Source organism: Vulpes vulpes, chromosome 9 (genome assembly GCF_048418805.1).
Source record: "Vulpes vulpes isolate BD-2025 chromosome 9, VulVul3, whole genome shotgun sequence".
In the NCBI taxonomy this organism is placed as follows: Eukaryota; Metazoa; Chordata; class Mammalia; order Carnivora; family Canidae; genus Vulpes; species Vulpes vulpes.
The window spans coordinates 44,636,787-44,653,573 of NC_132788.1; the positions used below are offsets into that span (position 1 = coordinate 44,636,787).

A 16,787-nucleotide genomic window follows, 5' to 3' on the forward strand; every position below is an offset into this window, starting at 1 on the left:
TCCATGCTCTTCAAGGAGGAGTTCCAATTTGTGAGTCCCCTCCCCATGGTGGGTCACCACTCTGGGGGTGGGGTTTTTGTCAAGATTGTCTACCTGTCTTCATGTGGCCTTTTTATCCTTTGTTGTAAAGTAGCTGTTCAGCTAGTACTCAAATTCTTTCCAGAGGAAATTATTCCATATATAGCTATGGATTTATTGTGTACTTACTTAGAAAGAGGTGAATTCAGGATCATTCTATGTCACTTTTCTGAACTGCCTCCTTGTATAGGTTCTATATAAAGACATCTTATGCATCAAGTTGTTCAGCTACTACGCACAGTCTGTTTTCTTTTAATTGATATTTACTAATAACCTGCTGTTTGGCAGTCATTGAGGACACAAAAATGAACAAACCAGAATTCTGGAGTTCACAGTCTGCTAAGAAATATACAAGTAAGGGGATAGAATAGCATTCTGGAAGCAGGAAGCAGAGGCACTTGGCAATCTCTCTGAGATGAAGAAATAGTGATTATAATAGTATAGGATTTAATAGAGGAGATGACACCTAACTGAATCTTGCCAGGGAGTAGAAATTTTCCAATTAGACATTTGAGGCATTTAGGAGATTGCAGAAGGAATATAATGGCATGCCGTGCACCAAGCCCAAAGTGGAGGCAGGAGGTAGTAATGGGGAGCCAGATTGCCAAAGGCCCCTCATGTACCACATCATGGAATTTGGACATTGTCCAGGAGATGATTAGAAGCCACTTAAGGATTTTAAATGTGGGGAAGTAAACAGGTATGTTCGCAATTTAAGAATGGAAAAGAGGCAAGAAAATCATTTGAGGAGGCAATCGTAGCAACCAGTAATATCACCTTGAAACGCCAAAAATCAAGTACTAGAACAGGATCCAAAGGTAAAACAAAGTAAACACATAAGTCAGCCACTTTGCTCATCAATCTCTGTGAAAACAAAAATAGATAATCTCAAGCATATTCTTAAGAGTAAAAGAACATCATCAGTCACAACAAGATAACCAAAAAGGGAATTGTGGGTAGGGAGACAGGAAAAAATATGTAAAATAAGTTGAAGTTAACCAGAAGACAGCAATATGAATTGTTTAAACTAGAGCTCTCTGTTAATCTCCTTAATAAAACTTACGTGATATTTGCCTTACCCCATCATGATTCACAATATGAAATAAGTCACATGAGAGAATTATGAATGATACACTATGCAAATATAAAATACATTTACTAATAAAAGGAAATTAACAAAGGAGTAAACATGTTCACTGGAATGGAAGAGCCCCCAAATCAGAGCATGTTAGCTGCTAGATCCTGGTAACTTGTACATAATAATAGTTACTATGGACAAGAACAGTGCTAAATATCCCATATGTATTAACTCATTTAATTCTCAACATTCTTATGAGGTAGGTAGGATTATCATCTGCAGACAGGGAAAATCAGGCCCAGAGACATTAGTTTTCCTGAGGCTGGCCATACCCCTAATAAATTGCAGCACAAGGATGGATTCAAACCCAGGCAGTGTGTCTAGGATCTGCTTTTAACTACCATGTAAGCACATCATAGGCACTTGCTAATTTGGAGTGATTGTGGGGAGGATAATTAGAATTCCCCCAATTTTTTAAAGATGGAATATTTTAAATTCCACTTTATCAGTTTAGTAGTTAAAGTTCCTTTATGTAACCAAACATACAAATCATATATTAATGTATGCTTTAAAAAATTGGGGTCTTAGAAAAAAGAGTTTGGGTCTGTTTTTCCCTATAGCTAGAAAAGTAGTTATAACATTAATTCAAAAGAATAAACATGGAAAAAATATCTGTGAAAACCCTTTAAAAAGAAGAAAAGACCAGTGGATGATGGGAGACAGTCCATACCAGATAATAAGATACATTTATTTTATTTTTTAAGTTCTTATTTAAATCCCAGTTCATATACAGTGTAATATTAGTTTCAGTATATAGTAATAAAACATATTTTAAAGCCTCAAAACTTAAAATAATGTGGCCTTAGCCCATGAATAGATAGACTAATAAAACAAATTCTAAAAACAGATATGAATGCATATAGAAATTTAGAATTTTATAATGATCACACCAAAAATGTATTCTATTTCTCCTAAATCTTAAAAAATCATTCTCTATCACCTTTCCATAGAATTTATTTACATGAAGTCTAAAAATAAGCTTTATCTGTGGTAATATCTAAACACTTACAATTCTATAAAAATCAGTATCCAGATTATCTGCACTAAAAGTAAAACCACTAAACCAATTATGACAAGATAAATAAATGAATAAAGGAAGAGAAGTCACATAAAAGGAAAAAAAGTATGAGAAAGTTAAGAATGACATTTAAAGACTGTTCAGCAAACATTTATTGACTTCCTGAAGAATGGCGGGAATTCTAATAGATGTCAAGGTGAACAATGACCCTTTCTTTCAGACATCCAAACAAGCCTGTATACTAGAGGTTGTATAAAGGTCAGAAGATACCCAGGACAGAACAGTTAGCTTTTGTGGGATGGGATCGAGGGCCTGGGGAGGAACCAAGGAGCCTGCACAAAAGAGGGGGACAGTCAAGTAGACTGAAGGAGAAGGGTTCACCTGCTAGAAACAAATGATGCAGGGGGTGAGGAAACCCACTCCTGACATGTAAGTGGAATGAACACAGCCTAGTTAGACTTTCAGGAGCTTGTGGGAGGGTAGCAGGAAAGGAGGCAGAAAAGGTAGGTTAGAGCTACATATTGACTGGTCAGTTATATACCATGCCAAGAAATGCTACCTGGATCCCACAGGCATCAGGGTAACCACCCAGTCGATGATTTTTAAATCAAGAGGAATGTAATTCGGGTAAGATGGACGGTAGGAAAAGAATCAATTCCTTCCTCTCTGGCTTGTTATGGCCCGGAAGCCAGCAGCTCTGCCGTAGCCTCTGGTCTCCCTGCCTCTACTCCTTTCCCCACACTGTAGGCAGGGTCTTCCCGCAGGGACTTAGTAGCTTTTTGTTACCATCATAAATACCATGGTCCCCTTATTGAGCCTGGCATGCAGCGTCCCACATGTGACCCCTGCCTTCCTCACAGGCCTCATCAGCCGCTGCCCCTTCACCTGGCCCTATGCACTGGCATATTAACTGTTCCTAGGTTCTGAAACATGACCCATATTCTTCAGCTCTCTTAGCTTCCATGTGTTCTTCCTTCCCATCCTCTATCTACACTGTTCAAAGTTTTACACTGTGCCAAGCGTAGTACCTAGCCTACTATAGCCACCCAGATGTTTGGTTGAATGAACACATGAGTAAATGAATGGAGTCAAGTTCATCTGAGTGTTCATCTGCCCTTGGAAATTTTTTCTGACCTTCCTTGAGCTTTCCATAGCTTACCCTTCTTTCTATTCTCTAGCTCCTGTCCCTGTCAGGTTTTTTTACTGCCTTGAGTTGATTGCTTACTATCCATCTCCCATCCCCCAGAGGTTGTGAACAACTTAAGGAAAGGGATTATCTTTTATCTGTATGTCCTGTGCTCTAACATACTGCTGAGTACACATTCATCTCAACAAATGTTGGTTGGGTAATGAAATGGGGAGCTGGGGAGCTTGGGGAATCAAAGCAAAAAGCACATAATTAACAATAGAAAGAAGAGATTGATTCTTCTCTTAGTGCTAGAGAATACAGGTTCCCCCAAGGCTGGAAGAAGAAGGCAATTTCAGGTATTCACCTTGGCAAAGGAGAGAATGACATGATTTCCTCCTGAACAACTCTGTCCTGTCCTCATGACTATTTAGAGCCCTCCTCATTGATTATTAACCCAGTGGGCACCTGAAGGCAAATAACCCATAAGTCCCAGATGATGCAGGTGACTTGTAGGGGCGCTGAATTTCTTCTTTTTTTTTTAAGATTTTATTTATTTATGAGAGACACAAATAGAGAGGCAGAGACATAGGCAGAGGGAGAAGCAGGCTCCCTGCAAGGACCCTGATGGAGGACTCTATCCTAGGATTCTAGGATCATGCCCTGAGCTGAAGGCAGATGCTCAACCACTAAGCCACCCAGGTGTGGGGATCTGCATTTCTAGGCATTCAGAAAAGAATAACCTCCATATATTACTATTTAACTTTTTTCCCCATTTATGCTTAATGAAATCTTAAATCTAACACTATCTTACATCCTATTTTCTGTTGTAGAATAAAGACCCCAAGATGGCTCGAGTAGCACTTGAATCTCTGTACAGATTACTTTGGGTTTACATGATTCGAATTAAATGTGAAAGCAACACAGCTACTCAGAGGTAAGGAGGTGGTTTGGGTTAATGGTAACTACATCACTGAGTTAATGGTAACCATTTCTTAGCCAATGAAGAGGATGTTTTGTTTTATTGATACCTGTACTCACCAAACTAGAAACTATTCAAAGTTGACAGTTTCTAAAAGATCTAAGTGATAAGTACATTTTCAAGCTTTCCTTAGTCATTGGTTCAGCAGCCCATTACAGAAATTTCAGCCTGTACCAGGACCAGGAGGTTCCATGTCCAAGGCTGCATTCACCATGTTAGCAAAGCAAATGGCTATAATTTTCCAACTGTTCTTATTTTTCCGGAAAAACTTTTCATAGGGTAATTATGCTAATGAAAAAGGAATGAAGTGGTTTGTTTTCTTTTTCTGAATTCTCTCTGATACTTAGATAAAATGAAACATCTGCCATTTTCCCTTTCAGAACTGGAGCTCAGCCAATCTTGCTTGTCTTCTCTTTTTTTCTCCCTATCTTTCAGCCGTCTTATAACCATCATCACAACACTTTTCCCCAAAGGGTCCCGTGGTGTGGTGCCAAGGGATATGCCTCTGAACATCTTTGTGAAAATCATCCAGTTCATTGCCCAGGTAATGGAGAAGCTTCTGGCAGTGGGAGTGATCTAATTGCCTTCAAGTGGCCAGTCTCCTTCCTAGGAAATACTACCAGATGAAGAATCTAAAGTAATATCTTATGTACAAAGACTTTTCAGAATGGTTTTGTAAGTGTTTTCACACATAGTTTTGGGTTTTTTTTGTTTTGTTTTGTTTTGGGTTTTTGTTTTGTTTTGTTTTGTTTTTTGCTTCAAAACAAATAGTGACATGGGTACATCAAGTATTTTCAGCATTTGACAAATGAGCAACTGAAAGAGTTTAAGTGACTCATCTAAGGTCGCAGAGCCTATTAGTAAAAGGGTCTCTTGACTTCTAGTCTCTGCTCTGGATTCTGCAAGTCAGGAGGAAGCAAAGAGACTGATGTTTGGAGGAAATCAATTTGATTTTTGAAATCAGATATTGAAATTTGAAGAGTAAATAAAAATGCTTTTTCGCCCTATGAGAAAGAAGAATAAAATAAGAATATTAGCATTTATTAAGCACTTACACTTTGCCAAGAACTTTTCTAAGAATTTTACAGGTACTAGTTTCATTAAAATCTGGGTCCAATAATAATAAACATAGTTTTTAATATTTAGTTTACTGTTTATACCCAAGATTTTTACTTTTTAAAACACTTTATGGGAAACTGTTATACCCCAACTTTGTCTTCCTTGTGATTTACAGAACAATGGGAAAAGATAATTGTTCCAGTTCAACCTCTGCCACAGCCAGCTCTATACCCTTAGCAAGTCAGAGAGCATCTTTCTTTTGTTTCTTTATAAAATGTGGATTAAATGCTTGCCCAGTGTACTTCAGAATCCTGTGTGGATAAAGGAAAATTATAGGCATGAAAATACTGTTAAGTACAATTGATACTGATATAAAGATGAAAGGTTCAGTTGTTACTTCACAGACTATTTAATATTTGATATCTCCCTGTGTGTTTGGTATAATGAGATGCTTCTGTAATATGTGTACTTAGGGAAAAGACATTACTCGCTTTGCAGGTAGATGAATTAATGTGATTTTTCTGCATGTAGTTATCATTTGGCTGAAAATATAGTTTGATTATTCTGAAATATGTTGTATAAAATTAACCTATCATATCATAGTAGCTACTGTCTCAAATTATTAGAACCTGGCATATGCTTTCTTACTTAAATAGCCATAGTATATCTTATTTATTAATTATTCATTTCACTTGCAGAATTGTCCATTATAATATGAGCCAAAAGACGTGAAAGGTTAGAGAATAGGATAAAATGGTAATTTTGCAGTGGTATTTTTAAAAATACATTTTAAACTGAATTTCAAGAAGTTATTAACATTCGCAACACAAGCAGGAAGTGTTGAGACTGTGAATAAGCCCCAGACACTCAAATGTTTGGGGTTTTCATTTTTGGGCATTTGGTTTTTGTTTTTTGTTTTGTCATTAGCCATTCCATGCTTTACAGGCTAATTCCACATGTTATATAATGAAAGCATCTTTACACACCACATGAAAACAGAACCTTCACCCGAGGTTCCAGGGGACATGATCTTCCTTCAGGGAATCTCTTAATGCATACAATTGAGCAGTATCTTGCTTCTTTTGGCAGCCACCTGTTTGGTGCCTAATGAAAATAGACATTTCATGTTGAATTTGTATTTTAACATCTTTGTTTTGTTTTCTCTTTTTCACTACAGGAACGTTTAGATTTTGCAATGAAAGAAATTATTTTTGATTTTCTTTGTGTGGGAAAACCAGCAAAAGCTTTCAGTCTCAATCCAGAGGTATGAATAATCATTTTATGTACTTCTAACAGGGCATGTATTCACAGAGACATACCTTTGCTTTGCAACTTTGGGGAATAGGGCAAAGGTCATTTCTCTAAAAAGTCTTCTGTTTGTTTCTGTCCATGTTATATGATTAAATAGTATAGATGATGGAATTTCATAAGTCAGATTTTGTATGAGTAGACCAGATGATGGCAGGTTGATATGCTACCATATTCTGTTCTTTTATAATAGAGTAAAGCTTGCCCAGAAAGATAATCTGCCAGTACAAGTCAGGTTGTTTTAGTCAATACATATTTAAATAGTCAGTGCTTCTAACTAATTTGATGCAGATTAACAAGTTGAGTATTGGGAAGTGGTGAAACAGAGAATAAATACATGTAATAAAATACTAAAATCTAGTGGAATTGAATCATGTATGAATACATGTTTTTGTGGCAGCATCGCAACTCAAGGGCCAGGCAGATCATGGAAATTATGGGTATGACACAGTTGGAGTGACCTATCCAAATGAGAAGCACATTCAGTTTTAAACTTTAAAAATACTGTGGGCCAACAGAACTCTGCCCGGCAAGCTACCTTTTTGCAATCCTTTCCCTATGATATTGTAGAAAGAACACTGAACCAGAAGACAGCAGTATTGGATTTGCACTTGGCACAGGCTCTACCACTTTTATTAGCTATATGACATTTATCTCTCTAAACGTCAGCTTTTTTGTTAGTAAAATGAACAAAATACTTTTCTCAACCACCTCATGGAAAAATTGTGATACTATGACATTATAGACTCTTAAGCAAAAAAACAAAAACATACCATAGAAATTAAAAAAAAAAAAAAAAGGAAAAAAAAAGGTTCCTATCTTCACTGTGATAGTGTCTGACTCCTTCATTCTGTCAGTAATGACAGAAGGTCAAAATCGACAGCTGGTTAGCAGTACAAGGAACCAGGTCTCCTGGTATCCTTATACCTTTTCCCACACACCCTATATTCTCTCCTTGGTATTAAGGTTGCCATGTATCAAAGGACACCTGAAGGAGCCCCAAAATCAGAGTTTGGGAGTTTTTGTCTGGTGTCTAATGATATAGCAGTCCTATGAAATAGCTGCATCCAGGGTCAGTGGGCCAAGGAGAGAGGGACAAATTCTTTGCAAATCCAGAGCATTTGGGCTAGAATGATGCTCAACACCCAATGGTAAAGAGTTTTGTCCTTCTGGGAAATTTCTCAGAATATTTTTCACTTCTCAGGAGTCATGGCTTTAACGTCTTTAATATTTCTCAGAATTTCCATGTTATTAGTCTAAAAATAACATATTAAAAGCTACCATAATAATCACATGTATGAAACTTACCCCTTGTTCTTCCCTCAAACTCCACAGTCAGGACAGCCCTGGTGGCACAGCGGTTTAACGCCACCTGCAGCCCAGGGTGTGATCCTGGAGACGGGAGATCAAGTCCTATGTCGGGCTCCCTGCATGAAGCCTGCTTCTCCCTCTACCTGTGTCTCTGCCTCTCTCTCTCTCTCTGTCGCTCATGAATAAATAAATAAAATCTTAAAATAAAAAAAAAAACTCCTCAGTCAGTGATTAGTTAACCTCTTTGTGCAGAGCAATTGGAATTATAGGGTTTTTAATGTTAAAAATTACAAAAAGATACTGAATATCTTCTCCCATTTTTCTTGAGCTTATAGGGTTATGGGAGATTTTATCAGCAGTTGGTAATTAGAACTTAAAAGCATATTTATGAACCCAGTCAATAGCACACACAAGGATAGTCTATAAAGCAGAAGTTACACACTTAATAAAATATGTTGTACAGCAGTTTCTCAAGGAATATATTCAATTTGTGCCTTAAGTAATATTTTAGAAATAGTATATGGAACAAAGCCCAGAGATGGAAAGGATTCTCTTACTACAAAATCTATAGTGCACCACCACTCAACAGTTAGATAATTTCCAGTTAAATGTCTCATTTTAGTTCAGACCAAGATGGTTTCCTATAAGGCATTCTTATCATCATAAGAATTTACTCATCTGTGAAAAGTTTCTAGGTCATCCATTTGTCTCATTTTTGCCTTCACCTAAAATAACATGGACCTGGAGCCAGTCCCAGAGGCAAAAAGAAGAAATAAAATTCATATGGATTGGAAATGAAGAAATAAAACTCTCTTTATTTACAGACAACATGATTGCCTATGTAGAAAATACCAAAAAATCTACAAAAAACCTATTTAACTAACATGATTTTAGAAAGTTTGGAGGATACAAGATAAATATATAGGGACACCTAGCTGGCTCAGTCAGTAGACCATGCAACTCTTGATCTCAGAGTTGTAAATTCAAGCCCTATGTTGGGTGTGGAGCTTACTTTAAAAAAAAGATAAATATATAAAATTAATGTATTTTTATATCATGATAATAAAAAATTAGAAATTAAACAATTTTTAATAGCAATGAAAACAAAATATCAATAAAGCTAACAAATTATGTGTAAGATTCATATACTGGAAACCAAAAAGTTTTGAGGAAAATCATAGACAACCAAAATAAATGGAGAGAAATACTGTTTGTGGATCAAAAGATTTAAGATTGCAAAAAGGTCAGCTGTCCCCAAATTAATCTATATATTAATCTGTAATCCCAGTAATAATCCCAATTAAAATCCCTATAGCATTTTCTGTAGAAATCAATAAACTGATTCTAAAATTTATATGGAAAATATAAGGAACTGGAATAGCCAACATAATTTTGAAAAAGAAGAGTAAAACTGGAGGATTGGCATGTCCTGGTTTCAAAAATACTGTAAAGCCGCAGTAGTATCATACTGTCAGAGGAGTGAATGTAAAGACCAATCAACAGAATAGAGAATCCATAAATAGATCCACACATATATGATCAATTTATTTTCAACAACATTTTCAAGTTATTTCAGTGGATAAAGGGCTGTCTTTTCAATGAATGGTGCTGGACCATTGGACATCCACTTGCAAAATAATGAACTTTGGCCCAGAATTTGCACAGTAAGCAAAAGTTAAGTCGAAATGAATTATAAACCTAAATGTAAAATCCAACGTTATAAATATTCTAGAATAAAATAGAAGATGAAATCTTAGTGATCTTTGGGTGGGCAAAAATTTCTTAGGATGCAAAAATCATAAAATTACAAAAGAAAAAATTGATAAATTAAACATCAACATTAAAAATGCCTGCACATTAAGAGATACCATCATTAAGATTTAGAACCACTGGGCAAAAATAGTTGCAAATACATATTGAAAAAGCATTTGTATCCAGAATATGAAGAACTCTCACAACCCAACAGTAAGAAAATAAACAACCCAATTTTTGGAGTGGGCAAAATGAAGAGCCTCTTCTCCAAAGATGAAATACAAATGACCAATAAACCTATGAAAAGATGTTCGACTTCATTAGTCATTAGAGAGATGCACATTAAAACCATAGTGAGAGGCACTGAGAAGGATATGGAGCAATTGGAACTTCATACGACTTTGGTGAGAATGCAAAAGGACAATCATTTTAGAAAAGAGTTTGGCAGTTTCTTTTAAGATTAAACGTACACTGACCGTATGATCCAACATTTCTACCTCAAGGTATTGATCCAAATAAATTAAAACTCCAAAAGCCCAAAAAGGTTTGTGTGAATATTTATAGCAGTTAGTCACTAAAAATAGGAAAGCAGTTCATGTTCAACAGCTGGTGAGTGGCTAAACAAGCTGCACATCATCAGTACAGTGGAATATTATTCATCAATGAACAGGGACAAACTACCAATTTTGCAGCATCTCAAAAACTTAATGCTAAATGAAAGAAGAAATACACAAAAGGCTATGTACTGTTTGATTCCATTCAGAATAAAGCAAAACAATAAGGCAGAAATTAGATAATGATTGTCAGATGCTGGATTGGGTGACATACTGACTGTAAAGAGGCACAAGGGAACTTTTTGGAGATGATGGAAATAATTTTATATCTTGACTGTGATAGCGGTTACCTGACTATATAGGTTTCTTGAAATTCAAAGAACTGTACAACTGAAAAGAGTGTGTTTTACTCTGTGTGAATTATGTTTCAATAAACTTGACATTAAAAAATAAAATGGAGGGATGCCTGGGTGGCTCATTGTTGAGCATCTGCCTTTGGCTCATGGGATCCAGGATCGAGTCCTGCATCAGGCTCCCTGTGGGAAGCCTGCTTCTCCCTCTGCTTATGTCTCTGCCTCTCTCTCTCTCTCTCTCTGTCTCTCATGAATAAATAAATAAATCTTAAAAAAAATAAAGTGAAGATTCTAACCTACAAATATATAATTACCAACAAGAACTTTTCAGGCACTATTCCTCACCACCCTGTATGATCAGTAGGTATTATTACCCTCCTTTTATAGAAAGGAAGCTGGGACTTGGACTTGGAAAAGTTAAGTAATTTCTTAAGACCAGACAAATAATAAAAGAGAGAGATATTATACAGAACTATATAAAATACCAAAAGAAATTGTTTATAACATTAAGTTGAAAATATGTGTCCCAAACTATCCAATCTTACCTCTGCCCTTAGTGTTATCCAGAGGGAAGGAAAACTGAGAAAACTGGCCAGGGTGGTTCATAAACTGGATATACCACTTGCAAATAATTAACGCTTGACCGTTTACGTCAATCCAGGGTTGTTCTACTGATACTGCATTTCCTACTTCCTCACTCAAAACATTGCTGTGTCTTGAGAAAAACATACAAGCGTAGAACACGGTTCATGAACTGCTAAAATAAATGAGTAAATGAATGGACTTTCATACATAGTTGAATTTTTTAAAGTTAATATTCTTTCATTCTAGAAACTGGAAAGAGAATATTACTAAAGGCTATAAAACCATAAAGTACACATTGCATTGGTACAAATTAGCCAGAGAAATATTCACCAAATCCTGGCTGAAATATCATTATTCCTTAAGGCTTAAATAAATAGTTTTAAAATCAATAGAAGTCTATATTACTTTTTGTTATAGAATGTAATCGTGCCACAAAATAGACAATTTAGACAAATCTGACTTACATGTACAGCTTTCCACCTGTTACTTATATGGCCCTCACCTGAAATATGGGACTAATTATACATTCCTTGCATGGCTGTTTTAAAAGTGAGAGTTAATGAGCAAGAGAGCAATTCTGGATACATTTTAGGGACTCACTAAATTGTAACTAGATTATCATTGTTGGTAGTGATAAGTATTATTTGCTGCTGTAGGTAGTAGCCTACTTTAGAAACGTTAGAAACATTGCAAAATTGCAATTGCACCAAGAAACAGTGACAGAAACTTATTACTTTATATAATATGTACCACATGTATTACTTCATGAAAATAAGGGTATAAATACATGTGGTACACGTGGCTGTTAAGGAAGTACAGATGTTTTAGTACCTTCTGACCTTTTAAGACATTGCTGCTGGTAGCAACTAACTCACTGAGTCATTTTGCAAAGCCAATATAATGCCTTACCTGAGCCCGAGGAAGATAACAATCTGGCCCAGAATGGCATTTCTTCTTATAAGCTCACCTGTTTTGATAAGTAACAAGTTCAGTGGCACTGAATTTTTAAAACTCATTATCAAACTTGCCTGTCTTTTTTTTAATATTTTATTTATTTAATCATGAGAGACAGACAGAGAGAGAGAGAGAGAGAGAGAGAGAGAGGCAAAGACACAGGCAGAGGGAGAAGTCAAACTTGCCAGTCTTTTTGAATGGAGTCATCATCCGGCAATTCAGAGCAGGCCATTTTTGTTTTGCAATTCACATTGGAATTCCTATTGTTTTCAATAGGAATTCTTTGTGAATTCTTTGTGAATTAACACGTGTGGCATCTCTCTCTCTCTCTCCCTCCAGGGGACATATAAGTCCCTCATTTGCCTAGTTTATTTTAGTTACAGCTGCTTCAGAGGCTGGCTGCTGTGCCCTCTGAGGTGCACCAGGATTTCCCAAACAGCAGGAGTATGACCATCTCAAACATCCCCTCCGAGTGGGATGAAAATCTTTCTGGTTGTTTTTTTGTGATGCACCAAGAAACAGTGACAGAAACCACAATTTTACATTCATAGGTTTGGCCTAAAGTCTTGTGCCTTTTATTTATTTATTTATTTTTTAAGATTTTCTTTTTTTATTTATTGGGGGGGGGGGGGGGGCAGAGACAAAGGTAGAGGGAGAAGCAGGCACCATGCAGGGAGCCTCATGTGGGACTGGATCCCGGGTCTCCAGGATCACACCCCAGGCTGAAGGAGGCACTAAACCGCTGAGCCACGGGGGCTGCCCGTCTTGTGCCTTTTAAATTACTTGCTCATACTAATCTGGATAGCAAGCCATGCTAACTTCTCTCAAAGACTAATGGTTTAATTCAACTACAATAATTGGGTTTTTCTTTTTATCATGAGCACATTATCTCTTTCAGAGAATGAACATTGGTTTACGGGCATTCTTAGTAATAGCCGATAGCTTGCAGCAGAAAGATGGTGAGCCTCCCATGCCGGTGACAGGAGCTGTTCTCCCATCAGGAAACACATTGAGAGTGAAGAAAACATATTTGAGTAAAACGCTAACTGAAGAAGAAGCCAAAATGATAGGTGGGTTTCAAAGATGTGTTAGAGCCTCTCTAATGACCAATGGATACTTACCCTTAGTGAGATGTGCTGCTAAAAAAAATTTTATAGAAGTAACTGGTGAGGCATTCCAACATTAATTGTTTTGATTGATTCATGCTGTGCTTTGTTTTACTGCCCTTTAAACTTTCTGGAACTTCCTGGTAAACATTTTGCCATTTAAATGTTAGACTTTTATCATGGTCTTTCCAAACTCCTAGTATTGATTATCTACATTTTACAGAAATTTCTAAACCAGCTGTATCCTTTGGTAGATAATCCTGTTTATAAAGTGACCATATAAATATTCATTTGTTAGTTCGTTCATTTTTATAGTTCCTTTCTTTTTTTTTCAGTAAAATTAATTTAATCTATGTTTTAAACATTCCAGATCCCACACATGCCGTTATATTGTGGGTTTAGCCTACATAGGATTATTTTCTTTTTAGTTTAGCTATCTTAACCCAAAGAGATGATTTCTTTCTTGTCAAATACTAGAATTTCAAAACCAACCACAACCTTTGTTAAAATAATTTTGATGTCAAAGACCTGAAGGAAACTTAAGGAGACTTTTCATTTTAAAATTTTTGTTTTTAAATAGACAATGCTTAAATGAGTTCAGAAAGATTTAATGAAAAAAAAGAAAAAAGAAAAAAGAAAAAAGAAAAGAAAGATAATCATCTGAAATAATCAATAATTATTTTATTAAAGTACAAATTTTAAATACAAAGCAATTTGCTTTTCATTTGTATTATATACGTAAAGAAATAAAATGCATATACATACATGAAATACATAGGCTATACATATTTGTTTTCCATAGTGGGACACTGACCCTGTATAAAATGAGAGAAGTAAAAGTACTATAGCTAAAATATATTTCCTTCATTTTAAAATTTATGATGTGAGTCATTTTTGTTTATTTTACTAAAAAAATTCACACATATATTTGAGAATAAAGTTATTACAATTCTAACCCCAAGTGAGAATTTTTATTCACACAATCAGTAATCATGGTGAATTTTCTGTATTATCCAAAAGCATAAAAATTCAAAAGTAAGGCTTTCTTTTTTATTCAACTCTTCTGGAAAATAATTCCTCTTAAGTATTAGAATTCCCATTTATAAAATTTAAATGATTATTTGGTGAGCACCCAACAAGTTCAGAACACTATGCTAACAGTTCTGTGGAAAAGGGATTGAGTTAGGATCTGCTTATTGAAGTCATTGACCCATTGATGGTTAGGATTTTACTCCTTGATGGATTTAGTCAAAGATGTCGCTATAATGCATGTTTTCTAGGCATGTCATTATATTACTCTCAAGTACGAAAAGCTGTGGACAACATTTTAAGGCATCTTGATAAAGAAGTAGGAAGGTGTATGATGCTAACGAATGTTCAGATGCTAAATAAAGAACCCGAAGACATGATCACGTGAGTACAGTGAGAGCTAAGTTTTTAATGAAGGATTAATTACTCAAAATCAAAAAATCAAAAAATCAAAGATTTTTCTCATTTGTTCTTCCCACTTATTCTGTATTTTATTCTCCCCGTCCTAGCATCAGAGTTCTAAGAGTTATTAAGGATAGTAAAAATGTATTTTGACAGTATTTGACTAACTCTAAAAGTAAGGTCAAACCTGAGGTTGATCTATTTTGGTTGTATCTCAAGTATCATTATGCCAGTAAGTTGAAAAATGGAGCCCAAGACTCTTTCACTGGTCCACGTTTGTCAGAAGTGGTATCTTCTTACCAAGCTCTGTCACAGCCTGTGTGCTAGAGTGACATCACCTGTTTACAGACAGTTCATCTTTATAAATTTCAAATTCACTTTTTCTAGTGACCATTTCTGAATTGTGAGAGTTAAATGTGCCTAATAATCTCTAGGCAACCATGTCATAGCAATATGGGATCTTAAAAACAAAAACAATTTATAGTTTTGAATGTAGAAATCAAATGTTCTTAGCCAAACTCTAAGATGTAGCTTTGTACGTAGAGTTCTGCAGAAGAAACTCACACAACTTGAGTTTGCTGCTTTTGATTCATTATGGCAGGAACTAGGATTAGGTTACAACTTTACCTTTTAAGAAGATTCAGACTTTGTTGTTGGACTATGAATTAAATTCTATTTGGCACCTGTGGCATAATTTTCCAAAAATATAATTGGGAAAGCCTCCTTTGTTCCTCAACATCTTCAGTTCTAAATACCACAGTTAGTCAGATATGGGAAAATTCATATCGTGGGTGTGTATTTTTATTAGAGTGGCAGCATGTGAAATATGAAGTATGGTGAAACAAAGCAATACATAATAAACAAAGTAAAACATACAGAATTATTTTAAATGCATTTTTAGCAGTATATAAAGTTAAAATGAAAACCCCTCCTCAGAGCTCCACTTGATATCTGTGACCCTCCTTGATGCAGTGTGATCCCCTCCAGAACTTTCCCTATGTCAAAACCAAGATATGCATTTGTTGCACAAAAATGGGATCATATAACATATATTATTCTGCAGCTTGCCATTCATTTGATTTAAGTGATCACATTGCTTTAGGTTTCACCCTAAATGACCATAAAAATTGAAATTGACCAAGATGAGTAACATTAGATGTATTGTCACCAGCTCCAGTTCTTACCTCACAAGCTGCTAGATAGCAACCTTTACCCTCATTAGTACATACTTTTTGAATATATTAAAGCAATTTTCAGTTGATAATGTAGAAAATACAAGAAATGCTTTTAAAACTTCTGCATTGTAGTTGTTTACCCTAAAAATAGTAAAGAAAGGCTTTTAAAGGAAAACTATATTTTTAATCAAGAGATGGTAAGATAGGGTTGGAACCAAAACAATATATTCAAAACCAAAAAAAAAAGATACAGGTTTAAATAGAAGTGTAAACATTTTGTTTGTATTTTAACCAATACCTTAAAGGTTTTCCAAGATGCTTCATTACTTTTCCCTATTCAGTCACCTTAAGACCCCCATATAGAGCTAGAATACTTTTCTTGCTACATTTTAAGACAGATCCTCCAGTGAGAAATAACTCATTGCTACATTTTCAAAAGACAAAAAGAAACATTAAAGCAACATAAGCATTTGGGAGAAACAAATGCTTATGTATTGAGGTCCACATCATACTAATGGAAACCATCTTTGGAGTTGTTATTCAGTCCTCTATTTTCCTGCATCCTTCTTGATGTATAAACTTGAACATTAGCATTCTATGGTTGCTTCATTTCCATTCTTCATCCCTTCTGTCATACATGACAGCAAATAATAACAATACCTGTTAATAAAATGATGTTATTGGGGGATTCACTTCCTTCCTATAAAAGCCCAGAGAGGGGAGCCTGGATGACTCAGTTGTGTCTGACTCTTGATTTGGGCTCAGGTCATGATCTCAGGATTGTGTCAGACTCTGCACTCAGCAAGGAGCCTGCTTGAAATTTTCTCTCTCCCTCCCCCCGCCTCTCCCCCCACTCC

The 16,787-nt window shown here is 35.7% G+C and overlaps 1 protein-coding gene across 9 annotated transcripts in view; it reads left to right on the plus strand.

Moving 5' to 3' along the window:
* FRY (FRY microtubule binding protein) overlaps nt 1-16,787 on the plus strand; it is a 428,782-nt gene that overhangs the window by 280,497 nt on the left and 131,498 nt on the right. For all 9 annotated transcript variants that reach the window (XM_072719962.1, XM_025996751.2, XM_025996753.2 and 6 more), the window contains 5 exons: nt 4,194-4,297; nt 4,778-4,886; nt 6,579-6,665; nt 13,117-13,288; nt 14,605-14,737. In XM_072719962.1, the coding sequence (XP_072576063.1) occupies nt 4,194-4,297; nt 4,778-4,886; nt 6,579-6,665; nt 13,117-13,288; nt 14,605-14,737 (605 nt within the window). The remainder of the gene's footprint in view (nt 1-4,193; nt 4,298-4,777; nt 4,887-6,578; nt 6,666-13,116; nt 13,289-14,604; nt 14,738-16,787) is intronic.